This window comes from Schistocerca cancellata, chromosome 2 (genome assembly GCF_023864275.1).
Source record: "Schistocerca cancellata isolate TAMUIC-IGC-003103 chromosome 2, iqSchCanc2.1, whole genome shotgun sequence".
NCBI classification, from domain to species: domain Eukaryota; kingdom Metazoa; phylum Arthropoda; class Insecta; order Orthoptera; family Acrididae; genus Schistocerca; species Schistocerca cancellata.
Genome location: NC_064627.1, coordinates 109,374,833 through 109,400,191, shown reverse-complemented (window position 1 = coordinate 109,400,191; position 25,359 = coordinate 109,374,833). Strand labels below are relative to the sequence as shown.

The window sequence follows — 25,359 nt, the reverse complement described above, 5'->3', positions numbered from 1 at the left end:
TCTAGTTTAAATATTTGCGTTTGCCTTTTGGCAGTGCATCCGCACCCACCATTTTCCAACGGTATTTGGAACAGCTGACTGCTCATGTACGAAACTGGTCAAACTATTTGGACGACATTGTAGTAATAGGTTGTATACCAGAAGAACACAATGCGAACTTGTGTGATTTGTTTCGGGCGTTATCTGATGCTGGACTAAAGTGTAGACTGGACAAGTGTGGTTTTTTAAAACCTGAGTTGCAATATCTTGTTCATGTCGTAAACAGTCAAGGTGTACCTCCTTTGCAGTCATATCAGTCAGCCATACGTGATCTTCCAGTTCTTCGCAATGTCATGAAATTGCAGTCAGTCTTAGGGAAAATTCACCTATTAGCTTTGGTTCATACATAATGCTGCACAAATCGCGGCTCCATTGCATCGCTTGCGTCGTAAGAAGGTCTCCTTTGTTTGTACAGATGAGTGCCAAGCATTTAAAAAACTTGAAGATGCATTGCTAAGTGATAGATGCTTGGTTCACTTTCATCCAGACAAACCAGTTGTGCTGCAAATTGAAGCTTCCTCTTACGGAATCGGCGCAATGCTTTCACACAGATTTGGTTATCACCAAGACAGGCCTACTGCTTTCGCATCAAAAATGTTGTCCAAAGCTCAATGTTACTATTCACAAATAGAAAAAGAGGCATTGGCTATTGTGTATGGTGTTGCCGAATTCCACCACTATTTGTATAGCTGAAAATTCTACTTCGGTAGCCTCTGCAGTCCTTGTTTCATCCGACGAAGCCGGTTTCTGCACGAACTGCCAAAAAATTGCAAAGATAGGCTTTGTTGTTGTCTCAGTTCCAGTAAGAGAGTGCGAATCGTTCGACAGCTCAACATGACAATGTGGACGCACTTCCTCGCCTTCCGATTGGTACTGAAACAGGCTTTGACCCTCCTGCTGCATCTTGTTGTCACATCGATGTTCAGGACTCTGAACTGCTTCAATCTTTTCCGTTGAACTGCAAGAAAATTGTACAGGTCACGGAAGCTGATCCAGATTTGAACGTTTTTTCTAAAATACATTCGCGCATCTTGGCGTCGCTCATTGCATAGCATAAAGAATTCTCTTGTGTGCCGATACTTTGCACATCGGCATTGCCTCACTATACAGCAAGGTGTGATTTTGGTTCAAAATGCCATTGGACAGTCAGGTGTGTCGATCCTTAAAGGTTTGCAAAAAGAAGTGATGCAGTTACTTCACCAAGGACACTGAGGGATTGTTCGCACGAAACAGTTAGCCCGTCGACACGGTGCTTGGCAGGGTGTGTACACCCAAATAGAGCAGATCACGTCACAGCGTCACGCATGTGCGGAAACTCAGTCCGCTCCGCCACAAAAATTCTCCGCTTGGCCTACGTCGCAACCACCGTGTCGACGTGTGCGCATAGACTTCGCGGGATCTTTTTGGAACACTTGTTGGTTGATTGTGGTAGAGTCTTATAGCAAGATTTCTTTTGCTGTGCCAATGAACTCGATAACGTCACGTAGCATAATTCAGGCGTTTTACTACAGTGGGTCTGCATCTTTGATGATCCACCAATGCCATTATTTCTACGAGGACTGCAATGGGTCTGCACCTCTGGTGGCCCACCAATACCGTAATCTCGACCAGGACTACAGTGGGTCTACTCTGTGATGACCTACCTACCAATATTCTTCAAAAGTTCGAATGACTCTGCTGTGGGTTTGCTCTGTTGTGGCCCATTACCTGTCAGCATGCCAAGAGTCAGCACTGTCTTTCCGTTGGAAGGACAACACTACTTCTTCAGGACTCCATGGAAATCCACTAATTCCGTGTGCATTTTCTTTTACTGCTCAGACTTTGAGAAAAGAAACGGCAGTTTCACAGTGATGAATGATCAGGACTGTCTTTATGGGCTGTGAGAAAATTTTAGCTTTTGACCAACATTTTATCAATAAGTGTGTGCATTTGACATCTTTGTTATTGTAATTATGAAAAATTTTATTAAATCATTATTGGCCACTGCCCAAAATAATATGTAAAATTTTTTGTGGGGAGCATGGGGGCTATGTTAGTAGGCTGTTTATGTTTTCTTATTGGCAACGTTACGTAGCGCTCTGTATGAAAATCACTGGCTATGCTGTGTGCAGTCTGTGGCTAGTTTGCATTGTTGTCTGCCATTGTAGTGTTGGGCAACGGCAGCTGGATGTGAACAGCGCGTAGCGTTGCGCAGTTGGAGGTGAGCCGCCAGCAGTGGTGGATGTGGGGAGATAAATGGCGGAGATCTGAAATTTGTAAGACTGGATGGCATATATATTATGATTATTAAGGTAAATATATTGTTTGTTCTCTATTAAAACCTTTCATTTGCTAACTATGCCTACTAGTAGTTAGTGCCTTCAGTAGTTTGAATCTTTTATTTAGCTGGCAGTAGTGGCGCTCGATGTATTGCAGTAGTTCGAGGAACGAAGATTTTTGGTGAGGTAAGTGATTTGTGAAACGTATAGGTTAATGTTAGTCAGGGCCATGCTGTTGTAGGGATTTTTGAAATTCCGATTGCGTTGCGCTAAAAATATTGTGTGTCAGTTTAAGCACAGTCATGTATAATTTGTTCTACGGGGACGTTTAACCGTTCCATCCAAAGTCAAACGCGAAGCGGAACCATTTGTCAGAACCTGAAAGCAGCAGATGTCTATACTTCGCCCCGCACACACCAGGGATCAAGCATTGCAACTGTATCTCGCCTCCTATACTGTGCGTCCACGAGATGGACCGTCGCCGGCGTAGCTGCTTCACGGCCGCCGCCATCGGACACTGCTCCACCTGCTCCACCCTCCTCAGCATCCGGCGCCGAAGGAAGGCCGCAAGTGTCGTTTCGCGCCGCATCATATTGTGTTTTTAGTAGTAGCAGACGGCGGGAGCCAGGCGACTTCCTTCGTCGAATTGGTGCTTGCGTGTGCCTCATTTGAGGCCCGGACGGATTGCAGCGCCGACATCACAGTGAAATTCGCCAGTTTCATGTGCACGGTGATCCTTCTGTATCTCTTCCCCCAGATTCACCGATCCCGGGGACAGCACCTCCTCACCAGGAGCCAGAGGGAGTCATCACGACCCCATGGCGACCGAGCATTCGGCCCCTCCGCCTCCTCTCATCCTACCGATGGAGCTGGACCCGACTACGCCGTAGCAGCTGATGCCTTCTACATCTTATGGGCCTCAGGAGGTCGACGCTTATCCTTCTGAGCGTTTTCTGGGGGACGGATATAGGGGTACGACGATCAGTTGTAGAATTTTGGAACACGTATTGTGTTCGAGTATAATGACTTTTCTGGAGACTAGAAATCTGCTCTGTAGGAATCAGCATGGGTTTCGAAAAAGACGGTCATGTCAAACCCAGCTCACGCTATTCGTCCACGAGACTCAGAGGGCCATAGACACGGGTTCACAGGTAGATGCCGTGTTTCTTGACTTCCGCAAGGCGTTCGATACAGTTCCCCATAGTCGTTTAATGAACAAAGTAAGACCATATGGACAATCAGACCAATTGTGTGATTGGATTGAGGAGTTCCTAGATAACAGGACGCATGTCATTCTCAATGGAGAGAAGTCTTCCGAAGTAAGAGTGATTTCAGGTGTGCCGCAGGGGAGTGTCGTAGGACCGTTGCTATTCACAATATACATAAAATGACCTGGTGGATGACATCGGAAGTTCACTGAGGCATTTTGCAGATGATGCTGTGGTGTATCGAGAGGTTGTAACAATGGAAAACTGTACTGAAATGCAGGAGGATCTGTAGCGAATTGACGCATGGTGCACGGAATGGCAATTGAATCTCAATGTAGACAAGTGTAATGTGCTGCGAATACACAGAAAGATGGATCCTTTATCATTTAGCTACAAAATAGCAGGTCAGCAACTGGAAGCAGTTAATACCATAAATTATCTGGGAGTACGCATTAGGAGTGATTTAAAATGGAATGGTCATATAATGTTGATCGTCGGTAAAGCAGATGCCAGACTGAGATTCATTGGAATAATCCTAAGGAAATGCAATCCGAAAACAAAGGAAGTAGGTTAAGTACGTTTGTTCGCCCACTGCTTGAATACTGCTCACCAGTGTGGGATCCGTACCAGATAGGGTTGATAGAAGATGTAGAGAAGATCCAACGGAGAGCAGCGCGCTTCGTTACAGGATCATTTAGTAATCGCGAAAGCGTTACGGAGATGATAGATAAACTCCAGTGGAAGACTCTGCAGGAGAGACGCTCAGTAGCTCGGTACGGGCTTTTGTCAAAGTTTCGAGAACTTACCTTCACCGAAGAGTCAAGCAGTATATTGCTCCCTCCTACGTATATCTCGCGAAGAGATCATGAGGATAAAATCAGAGAGATTAGAGCCCACACAGAGGCATACCGACAATCCTTCTTTCCACGAACAATACGAGACTGGAATAGAAGGGAGAACCGATAGAGGTACTCAAGGTACCCTCCGCCACACACCGTCAGGTGGCTTGCAGAGTATGGATGTAGATAGATGTAGATGTAGACTTCTGCCGTCCCCTGCAGCCACAGCTCCCAATCCATCGCAACGTCCACGCTCCAGCCTCCCCTCCCCTTGTCAAGCACCTTATACGGCGACTGTCCATCGTTTTGCGTGGGGTGGGGTGGGGGGGGGATGGGGCGAAAAGTTACGGCGTAAAGTCAAGAGCCGGCACTCCAGTGGAGAGCGATAGTGCAGGGCTGTGAAGAAGACTTCAGCCAATCGTACGCTGACCGACGCCTCTCTAGGACGACAACTTGACAGCAACGGCTCATAGGAGGAGAGAACATAAGCGCCACGCCGGAGTGGTCGCGGCCCGGTTGAAGAGTAGCTTCAAGATTGGCACTTTTATAGCAGCGACATAGGAATCTTTACTATAAAAATACAGCGACCAGCGACTTATTTTAATGCGTTTTTATTCATGCCAATACGCATTTCGGGTTGTCGACTGATAACGCAGTGCGCCTGTGTAAAATACGTGACAAAAAGTGTTTGTGCTGTTACAAAAAAGAAGAAAAGCCAAGAAAAAACAAGGAGAGGAGAATGCCATCTGCAGCATCCAAACAGCTGTCGATATTGTACCACTGTAGAAACTGAAGATACATATAATTTGCCAGCTGAAGATGGGTGCAAACCGGAAATGCATATTGTCATAAATAAAAACGAATTAAAAAAGTGGCTGGTCTCTGTATTTTTATAGTAAAGTATGATTATCCACAGCCACGGAGCTCACAAGTCCAAAAAATATGGACAAATTGTTATTGACCTGGGAATCGTTTATATTGAAGAAGCTTGTTTATGTCCATCCTCGGTAGCTGAGTGGTCAATCCTAAGTGACCGGGTTCGATTCCCGGCTGGGTCGGAGATTTTCTCCGATCAGGGACTGGTTGTTGTGCTGTCCTAATCATTGTCATTTCATCCCCATCGACGAGCAAATCGCCTAAGGGGCGTCAAATCGAAAGACTTGCACCTGGCGGACGGTCTCCCAGACGGGAGGCCCTAGTCACACGACATTTACATTTATTTAGCTTGTTTATTTCGTAGGTCGCCTTTTTCTTGTGACATGTCTGTGTAATAACAAAGTTAATTATTGTAATCTTTTTCATTTTATGATAATACTCATTATTACGATTTGTTTGTATGTTGTCTAGCGATTCAAGAAAGCATGTTTCCTAGTCACGCCATATTTGACGACTAGGCTGGATTTAAGAGATGCTTACAGGCCTATGTATCTGCCAGTCCTCCAAGCCACCGCAAACTGTCCATTGGATCTGTTCATAGACTACGTGTGTGGAACTATTCTTAGATTAATTGTTAGTGAATTTGGTTGGTTCAAATGGTTCAAATGGCTCTGAGCACTATGGGACTTAACAGCTATGGTCATCAGTCCCTAGAACTTGGAACTACTTAAACCTAACTAACCTAAGGACATCACACAACACCCAGTCATCACGAGGCAGAGAAAATCCCTAACCCCGCCGGGAATCGAACCCGGGCGTGGGAAACGAGAACGCTATCGCACGACCACGAGCTGCGGACGTGAATTTGGTACCCCTGTATCATGTAGATGAATCATAATGATAGCCCATGTCTCAAATAAGTTAATAGCCGAAAGAAATTCTCACTTTCAAGCTTCGATACTTTTCTATCACTCAGAATTAATTAGTGGTCAAGCTACAAACAAAAATGGGATTGGTTGTGGATCACTGAACAAGTTGGATAAAGTGCCATACCTCGCCGAAATAAAATCAGTTAAATATCGATGATACTTTGTTTTTTGGTGTGCTTTATTTTGTGTTACATTTAAAAAGGAAATTAAAAACTTGAATATAGCATCACATTTTTTTTTTTTTCAATATGTTGAGCTCAACTTGTAATGTTAGCGGTTGCGTTGCCTGTAGAGTCCATAGCCTCGAGGGATGCCTCCGGAGTAGCGGCCACCCTAGCCACCAGCGATGGCACTACCGTTGCCTCTGCCAAATCCGCCACCATAGCCGCCTCTGAGATCGCTAGCACCACCTCCTCCCATGGGGACAGGTCGAGCTACTGGTACAACATATGTGCGATGGATAGGGAAGGCAGCTGGGAGACGGACAGTGATCGGCCGTGGGCCGAGCACTATTATTGGTGAGTAGATCGGAGTAGTGGTTGTCTCTTGATCAGTGGACTGCTCTGTTACTGGGTACTGGCTGGGGATCTGCTTGGTGTGTGCAATTCTGGTCACTCGAGCAGAGCTGATACCATCTCCATAACCGCGTCTGTAGTCGCCTCCATAGCCGCTCCCGTAACTAATGGCGCTGCTGGTGCCGAGTGTGTGGTCGGTAGACGATCGCTTTCCACCGCCACCATAGCTACTCACGTGGCCATCCAATCCACGCCTCTCCCCTTGTTTCTCCTCAGCTAGCGCCGGCACGAACAGGAACAAGCACACCTGAAAAAAGTATTACGACACATCATATGTTTATCTCCAAATCTGATGGAACTTACTTTACAGCTATCTTCTTGCAGCAGTCTTAACAACCAATCAGTAGAATTAACATCACGGTCATATTAGAGATAACACTGAATTTTTAAATTTATTTTTAAGAATTATTTTGTTTTCTGCCACTGGTCACATATAATGTCAACAAAGCGTTGTCGGTTTCAGGCGTCACCGGCTATCCTGAGGTCATAAGAAGGTGGTTTCCTTCATTTCCTCAAAGTCTTTGGGAGTGAACTGCTGTCTCCCTCCGCTGATGTAAAGATGTCCGGTGACGGCGCAAACCGTTAATTTCCCATAGAAATCGTATGCGACTGTGACAGAAAATAAAACCATTAAAGAAAGTTAAGTCGTTTATCTGCGAATCTAAGTGAAACTGAGAGGCAACATTATTGTATTTCAAATGGTTCAAATGGCTCTGAGCACTATGGGACTTAACTGCTGAGGTCATCAGTCCCTTAGAACTACTTAAACTTAAATAACCTAAGGACATCACACACATCATTGCCCGAGGCAGGATTCGAACCTGCGACCGTAGCGGTCGCGCGGTTCCGGACTGTAGCACCTACAACCGCTCGGCCACCCCGGCCGGCTATTGTATTTCCATGTAGACTATAAATAAATGTATCAAAATGTTTATTTTTTATTCCACCCGGTACGCTGATCATTAGATAGAATTGTAATGGCTAATGCCAATTTAGTACGAAAATTGTATCGAAGATTATCCAAATTATGCACTGAAAATTTCTAGGAATAATAAGTGTCGCCAAATATGTACGTCGCAACCTGTTTAATTCTCTTAACTTAAATGACACAAATCAATATCGCAGATGAATCTGAGTTAATATGAAAAGAGCGTCTTTGGAAATGTTTAGCAGTACTTCCTTACGATAGCAAAAGACGTCCAGGATACACTGAGGGGAAGTCTATTGGCTTAACCAGTCCAAATTCCTCGACGTTTCGAATAACATTTTTTTTAAAACTGTTTGTGATAAATGTACGATTACATCACTCAACACTGCGTGACGTTACCCCAACTATTACGCAAAATAAATTTATACTTTTTACGATGCATATCCGTACCATTTCTGTTCTGAAATGAAAGTAAGTGCTGATCGTAAATGAACATTAATTTTTTTTTTTGTGGGGGGGGGGGGTGGCTTCGTCTGCTGTTGCTATGACTTCATGACACTTGCAAATGTTAATTTTTATTTTCACACTGTTGTTCAACAGCTGACATAGTCAAACTGGGTTTCCCCGTTAAAAAGTATTTGTTTATAATTCAGTGTTAGATCTCCAGTATATTTTTAGTAAAACTTAGAAAATCAGTAGGTAGAACTTAATACCTTTGGACAGAGCGTGGGAATGAAATGGTTTTCTAGTTTTAAGGAGGACGGTTTTGAAATTAGAGGCTCCAGCTTCAGGAAGACTTCCGCGGTTTGATGAAATCTTTTAAGGGCATTAATCTATAATGATCCACGTCAGTGTACTCGAGAAGAGGCATATTTGATGAACTGTGATCATTCCACCATCCTGCGACGTTTGCATGCAGTGAGGAAGGTTCAAATATCATATGTGTGGTCAGCGCATGCTCTAAGCCATCACAAAAATCAGCGGGTGACCGTATTTGCATTTCTGCATGCTCGTCTTCAAGTAGCTCATGAGTAGCAGCGACCATTCCTATGCAGTACCGTCACTGGTGACGAGAAATGGTGTCCGAATGATAATATAAGGAAAACAAAGAAATGGTTGCGCCCAGACAAAGCAGCAGTTCTCAGTACAAATACCGTGAGCATCCACAAAAGATAATGTTATGCAACTGGTGGAGCAGCGAATCACTTCCCAGAGGTGTAACCATCACTGCCGAGATTTATTGTCAACAACTGAGATGTCTTGTAGACGCAGTCCAAGAACACTGACCAGGAAACTGCGTGAAGTGTTGAAGCACTGTACAGGATTTCTGAGACGCCCAGCTTAACCCGCAGAACAGGACAGGTAGTTTAAATTGTGGAAAGGGGCCAAAATAAAGGGCTGTCAGTTAAACTCGAACATACAACTTTATTATTTGATCAAACATTACAAGAGCCCAAAAAAATTTTTTTTTGAACACAGCTTTAATCTTTGGGCCTTAATTACCAGTTGAAAGCCACTTCAATTTAAAAACAGCTGAACGCCAATAACTTAAAACGCAAGCATAATCAGAAATTTAAAACGCAAGCTTTATCTTACAACAGTTCTTTATTTAGGCTGAATGCTCAAAGAATCAGACACTTCAAGAGCAAACAAGTTAAATTCAAATCGGCTGAAGACCTAACACTTAAAACTCCATAACATTAATTTTGTTAAAACACCAAAGGCCTTACGTGAAACAGTTCTTTAATTTATTCTGAAGGCCTTAACAGCAAAACAACTCAAACTGAAAATCAACTGAACGCCCAACACTTAAAATTCAATAACATTAAAACCTATAAAACACCAAAAGTCTTACGTGAAACAGTTCTTTAAATTAGGCTGAAGGCCTAAATAATCTAGCGCCTTAAGGGCAAAACAACCTAAATTTAAATCAAAAATGGCTAGAAGCCACACAAGGACAAACAACAAGAACAAATAAAAAAAGGCAGTACGCCCAATGGTGCTCAGATGTTCGAGGGTCGGCGTGGAATTCAAACACTAACGCTCGCTTAGGTGAGACAGGCAGTCGGGCCAACCATTCACGATCCGACGACAACCACATCGACCGACAGTCAACGGACCCACCGACAAGATAACTTCCACTTCACCCGACCAGGGCACAACAGGGAGATCAAAGGAACAACGTAGAAGATATTGGCGCCCACAACCAATCATACATGGAGCTGTCAAACTACACACCGTGCTGGACAGCAACAACACGATGAGGAAACTACACTGCCTGAAATTTACAACAACGGCCAGGGCAGGTAACCGGAACGTTAACGGCCACAAGGCAGAAGATTCCACTGGTGCACTTCAATTGGTTCAAATGGCTCTGAGCACTATGGGACTCAACATCTTAGGTCATAAGTCCCCTAGAACTTAGAACTACTTAAACATAACTAACCTAAGGACATCACACACACCCATGCCCGAGGCAGGATTCGAACCTGCGATCGTAGCAGTCCCGCGGTTCCGGACTGCAGCGCCAGAACCGCTAGACCACCGCGGCCGGCGCACTTCAATTCAAATAACCAAAAAGTGAAACTCCACCGAAAGGTGGCTAGAGTTCTGCAAATTGAAAACCACGTTGTTGCTCGCGGGCATATCCCAACAGCCGACAACGATCTCCAAACGACACATTGTCATCAGCCGCTGGTAGATTAAATCAAAACTCAACTTTCGTGTCCAGAGTCGGTGGGCCATGGACCTCGTAGCAATGGGAACAACCCCACACACTCCAACACCGTGCGCCAGCGGCCCCGGACAAACAACGTCCCGCGGAGAATTCCTCGCTGCTCCACGCCTGCCGACCGACTACCAGGCCCGGAAACGGTGAAAGGACCAAATATACGTCGGCCGATGAGACGACCAACCGAAGGACCAACCAACGGTCGTCCCGCTCCAATCTCCCTCCGTCTGACGGTTCATGTGTGTCGCCAGCGGTCGTCGAGCACTGGCTGTCGGCGCCTCACCGGCTCTCCGTCCCCGACTTCACTGCTGCTGCGTCCCGACTGCACTCACTGCTGGTCCGTCTCCAACTGACTGCCAGACACACGACGACGCGGAAATACTATCGGTCGCTCCAGCGATGGTACGACAGTGCAACTTGTCGATACGCGCTGCTGCTGCCGCTCACGGGCAAATAAGACAGGAAGTTAGTGGCGCCAGCAAACGGAATAAGAAAACGAGGTGGCAGTATCGTAATATAAGATGACAAACAATAAATGGGAGAAACGCGAGCCGTGCACGGATCAGTTTGGTTTTTTGACGTCATTCCGCACCCACCTAATTCACCTCATCTTGAGCGCTAAGACTTTAATCTTTCCAGCTCTCTCTCGAGCACCTTGAAGGAACTTCCTTTCCGGATGAAAATGAGCTCTTAAAATGGGTCGACGATTGATTTCTACAGTCGCAGAATCGACAATTTACTCCAGCGTTGACTAACTGTTGTAAAAACTGATGGAGAATGTATTGGTGGTAATCATGTGTATCGGTTAAACTTATGAAAAAACGTTACGTTACGAACTCATGCACCAACAAATGAACTATGAATAATTTAGATTCTACTTGTGAGACATGTTCTGAAGTCACGCTAAGATTTGTCGCTCGTTCTATCAATGAATTTGGGCAATCGAATACAGGGGGAATTTCTGGTGGTTCATTCAATAAAATGTAATAGACGTACACGTGAAGTGGTTTCAGTGGTTTCGATCAGCAATAGAGTGATTCGTGTCTGCTTTACGATGCTCCTGCTCTGATACAGCTCAAGCCAACTTGTCTCAACGTAAAGCGTAATGGGGCTGTAATTTAATATGGCACAGTAAACATTTATTGAAATATAGGTGATCCAGTGTGTCAGTTAATTTTTTAACTCTCCATATTTATTGAATTTTCAGGGGCCTTTAGCAAGATGTTAGAGACCTACACAGAAAAGGACCAGGAAATTACGGCGGTGTGCAATTACGTCTAACAGCCCGTAGAATACAGCGTAATTGGCTCTTCCGCCCGAAGTAGTAATTTTCATAATTTTGCTGTTTCTGTCCGTTGTGTCAGGTCGTATGATGTACACCAGGTTAACAGTCCACAATCGTGTACCGGCATATAAGAGAACTGAAAGTTTATGAATTCTCGCCAATGAAGTAACTGATAGAAAACTGAAGCGATGATCGCCTAAGGGGCCATGATGGAGGTGGAGGCCAAGTATAGCCTAGTAACGGTGTATGTGGAGTGGCCTGAGGATGGGAGAGACAATGTTGTAATTCTGTATCAAAATGTATCAAAACGCGAATTCTAATGTCACAAGTTTTTTGCCTTCAGCAATCAGACTATATGCAGAACTGGTAAGCGCATAGGCGTTCTTATTTCAACAAGCCACTCTTCGAGTGCCTTTCCCTGTTAACAGAGATTACTACTATCTTAAAATTTAACTGGAGAAAATTATTAACTGGCACTGATTTTCAGCAGCTATTCTGACAGTAACTTCGCCGAACCGATCCTCTTTGTGTAAATTTTCTTGTTGGTACCCTGCATCAAACCGAAAAGAAAGTTCTTTAGGGAAACACCCTGCTTATCGTATAAGCTGCAGAACTGTAACCTATTTTTCATTCAGTTGTACGTGTTTATTATGACTGCCATTGTCGCAGATAAACTAAGAGGTGCCAAAGAGGTTCAAACATCTTTTAAGCAAACATATTTTAAACAAGGGAAGTAATCCAGAAGTAAGGAAAACGCTGACTCGGTTTAAACTGTTGAAGAATGTCTGTTCTGAAACTGAAGAACATGTCTACCGATGCTTGCTCCTTAGAGAAGTACGCCATCTTTAAGAAAGTGAAAATGATTTACATGGATACAAGTTCACACGATAGTTATTACAGACCAAGGAAATGTGTCTCCCTTTATTCTTCGTGAATATGACAACACATTTTTTTATTAACAGACCTTTGTGCAGATGGATCCACAAACGCTGTGAGTTTCTTGAGGGGAGTCACTTATCTGCGTAGGCTGCTTTTATTATTCATGATTTAGCTATACACTAATTTCACCCCCTAGTCCATTTTCAAGCTACCGTTTCACTAACATCGCAGAAGAAAATTATAAACGTTTTTCGTATTTTACAGAATCTAAGACACTATGGGGTATAAAACGGGTCTTAATTTTAAGCACTTTTTTTAATAACATTTTTATCATTTCTTCTTTTGTAAAACCGAAGTGTCCTTTACAGTCCCTGAAAACCGTATTCTTCTAGTTTTGTCCATATTGCATTCAATCCTGTCCTCTATTTGCACATTCAGTCTTCCTCACTTTTTTCTTCTTTACTAGCTGAAAAGCTGCGAATGGTTTTTTTTCTGTTGGTGGAAGGCGGAAACGACGCTCAACTTCACTGTTTTCATGTTCTTCTACATGTGCAGTTACTTCCAATTTGTAGCCCACATCATAAGAATACAGTTCGGTTTTTTCCATTACGAGACTGGCTACTAACAAAACTATTGTATTGTTACCGATAACACAAATAACTTTCAGTTCAAGTAGACATCAATGACGCATCATTGGTCAGTGTTTTGGGTTTGTGATGACGGGACAGGTGGGAGACAGTGTAGCAAGCTTGCGAATCCCAGCAACTCATGTTAGTCACATCGGCGCAATGCTGCTGCCAGTTGAATCTAATGTTGCCAGCTAAGGACTCTACACCACAACTGTTCCATCCACTGAAACATTTGTGTGATTTTAGGTCGTTTAAAAGTTCCCTCCGGCGTGAATTCATGTTGTGGTTCACCTCTCATCCGTTTTCCATTACGAAACTATTTATTAACAAGAATATGATACTGTTGCCGATAGAACAAATAACTTTCCATTCAAGTTCACTGTCACCGTAGATTGCAGTGACACATCGTAGGCTAAATAATGTTCTGGGTTTGTGATGGCGGGCCGGGAGGTGGACAGTGTTATCAAGCTTGCCAATATCTGCAATTCACGTTCGTTGCATCGGTGCATTGCTGATGCCAGCTCAATCCGATGTTGCCAGACAAAGTTAAGTTCCCCACGGCATCGAATATAGGGCCATTTTTAAAAGACTAGTAGGAATTTTAAATCAAACACTTGACCTTTTTATATTAATTTCAGGTATAAGACGGACCTGAAATTTGGGGGCAATTATTCGAAGGGGAAGGTGCTTCTTATAGTCCGCAAAGTACTCCAGCAACTTATATTCGACTTATTCGTATGGCGGAAGTAATATCTAATGGTGTCATTAATAACAGTTCCCTACAAGTATGGTAGTTATGGTCACAAGTATCTTAGACCGAGATGTGAAGTTCGTAGCTCAAATGAGAAAAGGATCGCGACATTAGCTAATAGCTGAATCATGAAATAAAGTGATTATTGCGAAAAAACAGTTTACGCACGAAAAGACGTCCCTCACGAAACATTTTTTAATTTGTGAATTTGGTAATATCTGCAGTTTACGACACAAATTTTACATCTCGGGAAAGCTACAATTCAAGATCTGAAATTTCGCGTTGTACACTAAGTGAATGCACCAGATTTCATGTGTTAGTGAAAAGGAAACCACAAAAAGTCAATTTCGACAGAAGAAATTGTGTGTGTGTGTTTTTTTTCTTTGTTGTGATTTTATTCCCCTGCCCCATATGGGCAATCCGCCACTCTTCAGGCGAGTGACATGGCAACTAAAATAAGCATAAAATGTTACATACATAAGGCGATAGAAAAGGGGAACATAAAACAGAGTAAAGGGAGAAAATGGAGGTAAAAATAGACTGACATGGAGACGTTCATGGGGACAGTTAAAAAAAAGTCACCAGAAAGTAAAAAAAACACAGTTGGCGATTCTTAAAACACAGAGAAGACACTGAATGGACATGCACGGGTTAAAAGTCGGCCACAGTATTAAAAACACTCCAGAACAACATACTTAAAACCCACTTGTAGCACACACGACGAAGAATAAAACTGCCAGGTGGGACCTGCCGAGGGAAAGGTCAGAGAGGATGGAAAAGGAGGAGAGAGCAAGGGGCTGCAGGGAAAGCGGCGGGATGAAGAGAGTAGGGGCATCAGCGGGTACATGGAGAGGCAGGAGACACGTGGGGTGGGAGATGAAGAGGGAAAACAGGGCAGAAGGGAGTGCAGAGACGCTGAAAGGGGGCACAAGACAGGGAGGGGGAGTAGGAGGGGGAAGCCGCTCAGGGGGAGAGAGGGGGAGGAGAGGGAGCCCTGAGGAGGAGGCAGGAAGATGGGGTTAGAGTTGGTAGGAAGGGCAAATGTCAGGGCGAAGCTCATCATCCGGGAAGGGTACACAGTGGAAGTTGCGTTGGGAAAGGAGATGGAGGGGGTGGAGATGGAGTGAGGGTGGGACACAACGGTAAAGGCGTGGCAACTGTTTGGGGGTGGAGAGCAGAGGAAATTTTACTAGCCAAAATCTGTGTAAATACGTTCGAGCCACTTTAATTGATGTTTATTTCCAGAGTGACTGGGAAGAGCTAAGTCGTTATTTTTAGTGGCGATTTTCATGGTTCTTATGTACGAGAGGCGTTCAATAAGTAGTGCAACAATTTTTTTTTCTCAGCCAGTTTCGGTTGACAAAATGCAGGATTTGTTGTGGGACGTCATGGAATATTCCCGAGCTAGCCTCTGTAGTTTCATGAAATTCCGGTAGGTGGCAGCGCTGTACTAGCCTTCAAAATGGAGCCTGTGATGGAGATGCGTGCCAAGCAGAGAGCTTCATTGAGTTTCTTTTGGCGGAAAACCAGAGCATTCCAGAATGTCTGCGGAGACCTAACAGTGAGCGTCTGTCATCATCGAACAAGGTCGCGCAAAACTATCCGATTTCTCTCGCTCTACTCAGCAAACCGAAGAAACGACTTCAGCGTGTTCGCTGCCCCGAAAATGTAAACAAAGTTCTCCTTCTCCAGGATATCGCAAGGTCTCACGCAAGTCTGTGAATCGAGAGGAGCTGACAGAACCTCATCCACCCTACAGCCCATACCTTGCACCTTCCGTCTTCCATCGGTTTGGCTCAATGAACGATGCACTCCGCGGAGAGCAGAACGTGGTTGATGGGGAGTTTATTGATGCAATGAGACTGTCTCTTACGTCGACCGGTAGAGTAACACCATTCGAGCACACAAGCGCTCCTAGTAAGGTGGGGCAAAGTCGTCGCATTGGACGGAGATTATGTTGAATTATAGTTTTTTTTAACAAGAAGTGGAATAGTACAGTGTATTGGAATCATCAATAAAACCTTCCTGCTGTCAGTAAAAAGGTATTTCAGTATGCAAAGGTAATTCTTTTGAGTTTAAAATCTGCTGACAGCACTTGATACAATAAAGTGGTTGGTTTCAGGACGTTATAGCCACACTTTCATCAGAAATTCATCGACATTACTGCAGTTTCTCACGATTGCCTTCTTAAAAGAGTACGAATGAACACACAGTTTGTTTTCTAAAAGTGATTTCGATTTTCACGGATGAAAAGCAGAAATAAATTCGCTAAATTTCAGGTGTTTGTATATTTATACTGAAATAAGGCGACCGTCTCGTTAGAGTGCCCGGAAGTACAAAGAAACATTGTGTTCAATCAAGTGAGATAAACCAGCAGTTGTTACTGCTATAGATGAATGTGATACTATTTGTAATGTTTCTGGAAATGCTCAGTACATTACAGGCTGATTCAAAAAAGAAAGAACGGGTTCAGTTGTTTAATACAGACACACCGTGAAAGACAGAAATACATTGTGCATGTCACTGGATAGAGGAAAGCTTGAAGTTCTTACACAGCTGCGCTGTTGTTTTTCGGTAGCAATATGGCGGCTACGCCACAAGAGAAATCATTCTGTGCGTTGCAATTCGCACGCACTCAATTCATTCTCCAAGTACAATGTGCATTCCGCCGCCGATTCGACAAGAAACTACCTCTGCACAAGCAGATTTATGACTGATGTAAAAAATTCTTCGAAGTTGGATGCATATCCAAAGGGAAGAGCATTGGTCATCCACCGACACCTGATGAAAATGTCGAGCGTATCCGACATGCGTTCACACGGAGTTCCCGGAAGTCCACAAGACGGGCAGGCCTCGAACTTCAGCTTTGTGAAACAACGTTGTGGCGTGTTCTGAAATGACGCCTGCATGCGAAGCCATACACCCTGCAGTTACTGCAACATTTGCGTAGCGGTAACTGTAACAGAAGGTACGATTTCTGGATTTCAGTTCTCCTGAAACGACTCATCTTTTCGGACGAATCGGTGTTTCATCTATCAGGTAACGTTAACCACAATAATATAAAAATTTGGAAGTCAAAAGATCTTGTCGTCGTCGTGGAACATGAAAGAGACTCAACGAAACAGAATGTGTTCCGTGCCATATCTGTGTACCTAGTTTTTCTTTCTTTTTTGTGGAGTAAACTGTGACAGAAATGCCATACAAGGGCGTGCTACAGAATTAGTTGTTTCCTCAACTTCACGAAGATTCTAATGATTTTATTTTAATGCATGACGGCGTCCCGACTTTCATCTTGAGGTTTAGCGTTATCTTAACAACATCATCCCACAACGTTGCATTTGAAGAGATGGACAACAAGACCTTGTACATTGTTTTTTGGCCTTCCAGGCCACCATACCTCACACCTTACGATTTTTATCTTTGAGGATGCATAAAGGGCAAGATTTCGTCCCACCAATGGCAGTTATTCTTCAAGATCTGAGAATTCGAATGCCTGAAGAAGTGCATTCAACATATGGGGACCTATTGGTTGGTTTGTGGAATGAAATGGACTACTGTTTCCATGTTTTTCGAGCAACGCATTGTGCCCTTGTTGACTAAACAGGGACAAGTTGATTCGTTTGTGGAAAGAAATCGACTACCATTTCGACTTTTGTCGAGCAGTGCATGTTGCTCATGTTGAGTAAACAGAGACCTGTTGATCCGTTTGTGGAATGAAACGGACCACCGTTTCTATATTTCTCGAGTAACGTATCGTGTTCATGTTGAATTTATGGTGCGGTGTCTATGTGAACATAACACATTGAACCTTCCTCTAGCCCGTGACATGTGCAATGTGTTTCTAACTTCCATAATTAGACTGTAATAAACAACGGAAATCTGTTCTTTCTGCCTGAATCATCCTGAATTTGCAGTTGCTTCTTTTAAAATCCGTAATCCAAAAGTAGCAAAAACGAAACAACTAACTTTTTTTAATCATTTGGCTTTATTTTCTGTTGTAGTTACAAACAGGGATGAAGAATGAAAGATGAATCTCTGGTGTCATGTATTGTTTGAGATGTTGGGGTCAGCTGCTGATGTTAGTGGCTGTATTTCCCGTAGCCTCCATAGCCTCCAGATATGCCTCCAGCGTAACCACCACCGTAGCCACCGCCGATGGCACCACCGTAGCCTCCACCGTAGCCTCCACCGAACCCGCCGCCATAGCCGCCGCCGTAGCCGCCTCCGATACCTCCGCCAATACCAGCTCCGCCTCCCACGACGACAGGTACCGGCTGGTTGACGACGACGGGCTGTGGTACTGGTACAGGGACTGGGCTAGGGACGCTCACGGGTACTGGGACTGGCCTCTGCACAGGGACAGGGTACGGCTGTGGGACGGGCACCGGTACCGGCCTGTTGACTGGTACCGTGACAGGAACCCTGACTGGTACTGGGACAGTACGCTGGACAGTTACTGGGTACGGGACAGGGACCTGCTTGGTGATGGCGATGTTGGTCACTCTGGCGCCTCCAACAGCCGAGCTGATGCCACCTCCATAGCCGCCTCCGTAGCCGCCTCCAAAACCTCCACCATAGCCGGCATCATAGCCGCCTCCATATCCACCTCCGTACCCACCACCATAGCCGCCAATTATTCCGTGGTCGTAGCTGCCTAGGGATCCAACCAGGCCGCGTTTTTCGACTTGTTTCTCCTCGGCAAGAGCCAGTCCGAACAGGAACACGCACACCTGAAAATCACATTAATGGAAACTATATCAGACGAATTATCTTTACCGCCATGTAATCATACTGACAAGGTCACATTACCCATTCGCTGTCTGTAATACTCTGTCAGCATACTATTAAATCTTTCAACTAAATGGCGCTTTACTTGAAGAAGAACAGCAACCAATCATATTTTATACAACTCAATTAATCTTCGATTGGCGCAGTATATATAGGATGTATCTCCTAAGAGTCGCCAGGTGCATTCTCTGTGTTTCGGCAGATATCTGCAACTTCGTGTTTGAAATAAACACAGCTCACTTCGCCTATTGTGCGACACCCATTGTCGATGGAAAGCGTCGGTTTGTTTCCATTAAAAAGAATATGTTTTTTTTTTAAAGCGGATTGTACTCGCTCATTCGGTAGAACGCACTCAGAATTAGTCTAATGGGATATTTATTTTGTCTATATGTTGGAAGAGAGAGAGTAAACCACGAAGAATAACCAGTATTCCAGTAGCGAATGAGCGGCGCTGCTGCAACGTGGAGAGTACTGGTTTTCTTCGTGTTTTATTATCCCTGTTAATACATATAAGTAAAATAAATATTGCGCAAGACTAATCTGATACCGTTCTATCGAATGGGCACGTAAAATTCCTCTTTAAACATTATTTTCTTTGTAACGGGAAGCATACCGACGCTTTTTGTCGACACTGGTCGTCGCTAGGAAGATATGATGAGCGTCATTTGTTTGGGACGACACCAGCTGCACACTGCAAAAGCGAAATAGAGCGTATCTTACGAGAAAATGCGCCTGCCTACTCTAAGGAGAGACACACGCAATATAAAGAGTTCGAAAAGATTGAAAATGTGTTACAAGTTAGGTTGTGCATAGAAGTAACTGTTGGGAAAAAAACTCGATACGTTGCGCCGACTCCGAGTTAACTAGCATCGAAGTTAGACAGTCAGGCCGTTGCGCGCAAATCCAAGGGGCCCCGCCAGATACAATTAGCAACTCTTGTTCTCATAACGTAGATGATAGAGTACGAGACTGCCCAGCCATTGGCTCGGGTTTGATCCTTGCTACTGTGCCATATCCCATTTTTGTATCGCTGTCTTATTTTATGAAATCATACCCAAGAAAACGTTTGGCGACACGCTTTCGGGGGGGGGGGGGGGGGGGACACCTTCAATTTGAAAGTGCTTTGGCCTGATTGGCTAACTGTAATTCAGATTAACTGGTAAACTGCGCCAGGTGTCTACCCTGCAAGACGCTTACAAGTTTTTCAGGCTGTTACTTATGACCAGAAATGCTACGTTTTGGAACCATGAAGTTCGCAATAGTTACATACTTGTATTTTCCGCTGTTAGTTTTTTATTTGTTTTATTTTGTTAAACTAAACATAAAACAAATAAACGTAACTGGTAGCGGAAAATACAATCAAACAGTTTTCTGACCACCCTGTGTAATTTCCCACTACAAATGGGTGAATGCTGGGAACACCTCTTGGCGTAAATAAAGCTGATTCTGATGAAATTAGTGTATCTGTTTCTAATTGTGATTATACAGTAGTGAACTGGACACTAATGTATGGAGACATTACTTTCATCTTGCTTTTGGTGGTTCAGTGGAACAAGATACTAATGCAAACATGAGAGCTTAAACGATGTCATTTTATGGGCAGTTAAATTGAAGGAAAAAGACAGCATTCAGACTCCATTGAAAAGCAAAACAAGAAGCCGTCAGTGACTGTATTAGCACTTAACATAAATTTTCATCTAGTATTATGTATTACAGTAAGATACATCACAGAAAGCTGCGGCGTTCTGAGGCTATATTTTATGGTCTGAAAATAAACTGGAAAAATTTGCATGCAGGTCATTTTTTCTGATATATGATGTTGGGCTGATAGGTCTGATAAATTTTCATGACAGCATGTTACATTTTTGTTGCGCCTCTTTGGTTGCTAAGCTTGATTATGCCAGGGATCGTATAAAGAATTTCAACACTGTACAGCCTACGATTCATTGTTAACAGCCGTCTGAATTGGTCAGTGAGTCGTCTGAGACTGAAAATGGAAAAAACCGAGTTTCGTGCTGTTACTAAATGTTTTAATTCGAAGGGTTGGACTGTGAACTGGTGAAGTTCAACCGGACTCTGCAATATCAATGAAAACTGTTTACTTTTGGATTAATTAATTTAGAAGTGGTCGTACAAGCACCAAAGACGACAAGCGCTCCAGCCATCCAATTGAGGTCCCACAAAGAAAACCACTTACAAAATCCGTGATATAACAATAAAAACATTACTAAGATTTCCGAAACTGTACGCTTTTCAGTACAGGGAGTGCATAATTGGCTCTGAACAAGGGGTGAGCGAGGTGGGTGCCTCTATTGCTCACATTCGATCAAAAAATAATCTGGCAGAACATTTCAGCACAACGTCTGGCGACGTTTAATCACCATTCACAGGATGTTTTGCGCCGATATGAGGGTGTTGATGAATACTGGGTCCATCATTACCAAACAAAGTCAAAATGGCAGTCAAGACAATTGACAAAAGCTGGCGAAAGTGTGCCAAGGATTCAACGACCATGTTTTCAACTGGTAAGGTGATGGCCACAGTTTTTTTGTGATTTTCAAAGAGTAATCCTCATAGATCACTTGGAAAATGGCAGAGCCATAGCTAGAACCTATTACGCTTCCTCGATGGATCTCTTGGAACTTGCGGTGGCTGAAGAAAAGGCATATTTGCACGCAGAAAAGGACTCTTTCAGCAGGATAATGCACCATTCTACATATGAGCGATAATAATGGTGAAAGTACATGAACTGGGCTTTGAACTGGTTCCACATTATTCTCCAGATGTAGTACCAAGTGCCTTCTTCCTGTTCACTAACTGGAATCCTTGGGTTTTTGGGAAGAAATATTCGTCAAATGAGGAAGTGATAATTACAGTAAACGAGTATTTTTCAGAGTTTGACAGTACCTGTTTTTCTGATGGGATGAAAAGACTGGAGGATTGTTAGACCAAGTGTATAGCCCTAAAAGGGGACTGTGTCGAGAAGTAAGGCGAGTTCTTTACGAAATAGACATTTTCTCCTGCTTTCTACCAGACTTATCAAACTACCATCGTGTGTACGAAGTAAGTTCATTCTCAAGAACGACACAGCAAATTAAAAATCTAGAGTTATGAGGAAATGTATGACTGTAAACCAGTGGCTACTACTTACCAGGATCCTCATTGCTGCTGCTGAAGATGGTCGGCTGCGAGCAGGCAATGACTGATGCTGCAGAGTGGTTTCTCTGCGGCTTATATAGGGCTGTCTCCGGCTCCCCCACCAAATGGCCAATTAGCGAAACCCAGCGCAGTGCTTCGAGCATGGCGCAGCAGCCGGTTTGGAGAACATGATGGTGCAGATTGCACGCCATGCTCTGTTCCGCCAACGTATTGTATGAGGCAGCACTTCCTTGGCTGAAAGTTAACACATAACACACGCGTTCTCCCGGGGGGAATTCCCGGATTCCGGAAGTTTTCCCTAGAAGCGCAGTTTGGCATTTTTATTTTTTTTTTTTGGTTGCTAGACTTGGAGTGTGCTATCTCAAAATTATCACGAGGAAGTACATTCAATTCAATAGTGGATGGTACCAAACGCATATATCGAGAAGTAAACACGTACAATTTATTACGTAATTTTATTTTAGAAAATAACTCTAATAAAAATTCTCAGCTGAAAAATTTGGAAAATAAAAATAAATACCACCAAAGGAAACAAGAATATTTCTGTACGACATATACAGTTAAATATTAAATCAGGTACAATCCGTTTGCTTCAAAAACAACCACTAGGCCCAGCCTCCCAAAACTTTCCCTTCTCAAACATTCTTATCATGACACACGAAGGATCACACTCTTGAGTGATCTATCACATACACAAGAAAGAATTATAAAACTTATACAAAAATTGAAATAAGCAACTATATACCTTATGTTCTAAAGGCAGGAGAAATACTTTCTTGTGCGTAATGTGAGCTGAAAACGAAATAAAGGAGCTAAAAGATGTATTAAATCAGGGACCCATTTGAATAAAATTATATTCTTAACTGCGAGTAAACGCTATTGTACCAATACTTGGATAAAATATCAGGCAGTAAAGGATTAAATCAACTTTACCACAAATTCAAAGGCATCTTGCGTTACATTAATCGCAGGTTAGCCAAGATCTCTCGCTCTATTGAAAAGACATCACTAATCTTAACCATAGCGGGCCTATAAACATATATTTGCTTTACAAACAATTGAAAGTAAAAATTTAGCACGAATAAGGGTACCCGTTCACATACAATTTTTAAACACAGTGCACCAGTAGGCATAAACATGAGTACACAGAACTTAACGGCACTCAGGAAAACAAAATACTGAAAGGTCGGGGAACTATCTGAACACGCAGCGCACGTCAAACTACAAACTTGAACACAATGCTCTCAAATACCGTCAGACTGCTGAACAAGATTAATCGGTGAGACACATTAATACTAAAGCTGACAAGTGTTTAGGTATCACACTGTGAAACCCACCATTTGTAAGTTGGGGTCCTCCCTTCTTTTATTACGGTTAAAATCCACAAGTAATATCGCGAACTAGCTGGGCCAACAAGCATAATACCTCCCTGTCAATGCTCACTTCAGACTCTAAGGATGTCTCAAACCTCCTTCCACATGCAACTTACCTTGCGAACATCTACTATGATAATGCGAACAACTGCCTCGCTGTCCCACAAGAATCACTAGCTCGTGCAGTAGCTAGTGGAGGTGACTAGACGCTCTGCCAATGCGCGTACGGCACTTTAAAACCTCATCGACGGACACGCCACCGTCTAGACCATTACCTCTGAGAGCAATCAGACATTAGCTGATACACCCGCCCACCTCCTGCCCCCTGTTGCCACCGCCTCTTTCCCCCACATTATCACCAACTTTATCACCTAACTAAACTGAGGAATGAAAGATATTTACGGGAACACTTTTATTTTTAAAATGATGATAGATCTACATCTACATCTACATCTATACTCCGCAAGCCACCCAACGGTGTGTGGCGGAGGGCACTTTACGTGCCACTGTCATTACCTCCCTTTCCTGTTCCAGTCGCGTATGGTTCGCGGGAAGAACGACTGTCTGAAAGCCTCTGTGCGCGCTCTAATCTCTCTAATTTTACATTCGTGATCTCCTCGGGAGGTATAAGTAGGGGGAAGCAATATATTCGATACCTCATCCAGAAACGCACCCTCTCGAAACCTGGCGAGCAAGCTACACCGCGAAGCAGAGCGCCTCTCTTGCAGAGTCCGCCACTTGAGTTTGTTAAACATCTGCGTAACGCTATCACGGTTACCAAATAACCCTGTGACGAAACGCGCCGCTCTTCTTTGAATCTTCTCTATCTCCTCCGTCAACCCGATCTGGTACGGATCCCACACTGATGAGCAATACTCAAGTATAGGTCGAACGAGTGTTTTGTAAGCCACCTCCTTTGTTGATGGACTACATTTTCTAAGGACTCTCCCAATGAATCTCAACCTGGTACCCGCCTTACCAACAATTAATTTTATATGATCATTCCACTTCAAATCGTTCCGCACGCATACTCCCAGATATTTTACAGAAGTAACTGCTACCAGTGTTTGTTCCGCTATCATATAATCATACAATAAAGGATCCTTCTTTCTATGTATTCGCAATACATTACATTTGTCTATGTTAAGGGTCAGTTGCCACTCCCTGCACCAAGTGCCTATCCGCTGCAGATCTTCCTGCATTTCGCTACAATGAATGATGAATGATGCTTAGTTTGTGTGTGTGTGTTTGTGTGTGTGTGTGTGTGTGTGTGTTTGTGTTGGAATGAATGATGAAGCAATTGGTGGTGCATCGCAAGTGCTACCCACAATTCCTTCTCAGATAAGAAAGCACAGTGGTGGTAGACATTTGTTACAAAACATTCTTATCCTTTAATTACTCTTCTCCATTGCGGTACTTGCTTGACCTTCTCACTACTACCGGCTTTAAAATCAAACAGTTTCAGATGTGTGCACTATACTGACTGTTTGCAAATCACTTAAGTGCTGCATTCCTTACTTTGGAACTGACAGAAACTGAACGACTTCAGGCTGTTAATTCTTTGTGTCTAAACCACTCTAATAATAGTAATAGTAATAATAATAATAATCAAAAATTTCTTTGTACAGGACTATAGTAGCCCTTATGTAGTTATTAAGGTGTTGTGCTGTCAGTTAATTCATTTATCTGTTTTGAAGCGAATAATGAAGCAATTTCTGGACTAACTTTGGTACTATCAACAACTTTTAGAAGACGTTTTCTTGAGATATTTAGCATTTGTTGCGTGTATATCTCACTTTTATCACCAGCAATGTACGGAACAAATCACAAGATATGTATGTAGTGGCTGGACTATGTGAGGAACCTGTAACCTCCACTGCATAAATGGCAGTTACTGAAAAAATGTAATTATTGAACATTTCTGTAATCAGTACTAGGGTCGTACAAAACTGTGATAATAGTAATGATCTTTTGAAAATAACTCACAAAAACGTAATCGCTTAGTTTGTACCCCTCAGAAAATAACGTTATCTCTCATTGCGTTCACCCAGAGGAACTTAAGCTGGTCTTGTATGCAGTAGCAGATGCCCCACCAAACTGCACTTCTTTTAA

At 43.4% G+C, this 25,359-nt stretch overlaps 1 protein-coding gene across 1 annotated transcript in view; it reads right to left on the bottom strand.

The window, feature by feature from the left end:
- LOC126161369 (cuticle protein 79-like) overlaps positions 1-21,967 on the bottom strand; it is an 82,854-nt gene extending 60,887 nt beyond the window's left edge. The window contains exons 1-2 of the mRNA XM_049917137.1: positions 21,867-21,967; positions 18,159-18,657 (exon numbers count right to left, since the gene is read on the bottom strand). Of these exons, the coding sequence (XP_049773094.1) occupies positions 18,159-18,657; positions 21,867-21,878 (511 nt within the window). The 5' untranslated portion in view covers positions 21,879-21,967. The remainder of the gene's footprint in view (positions 1-18,158; positions 18,658-21,866) is intronic.
- Positions 21,968-25,359: the final 3,392 nt, after the last annotated feature.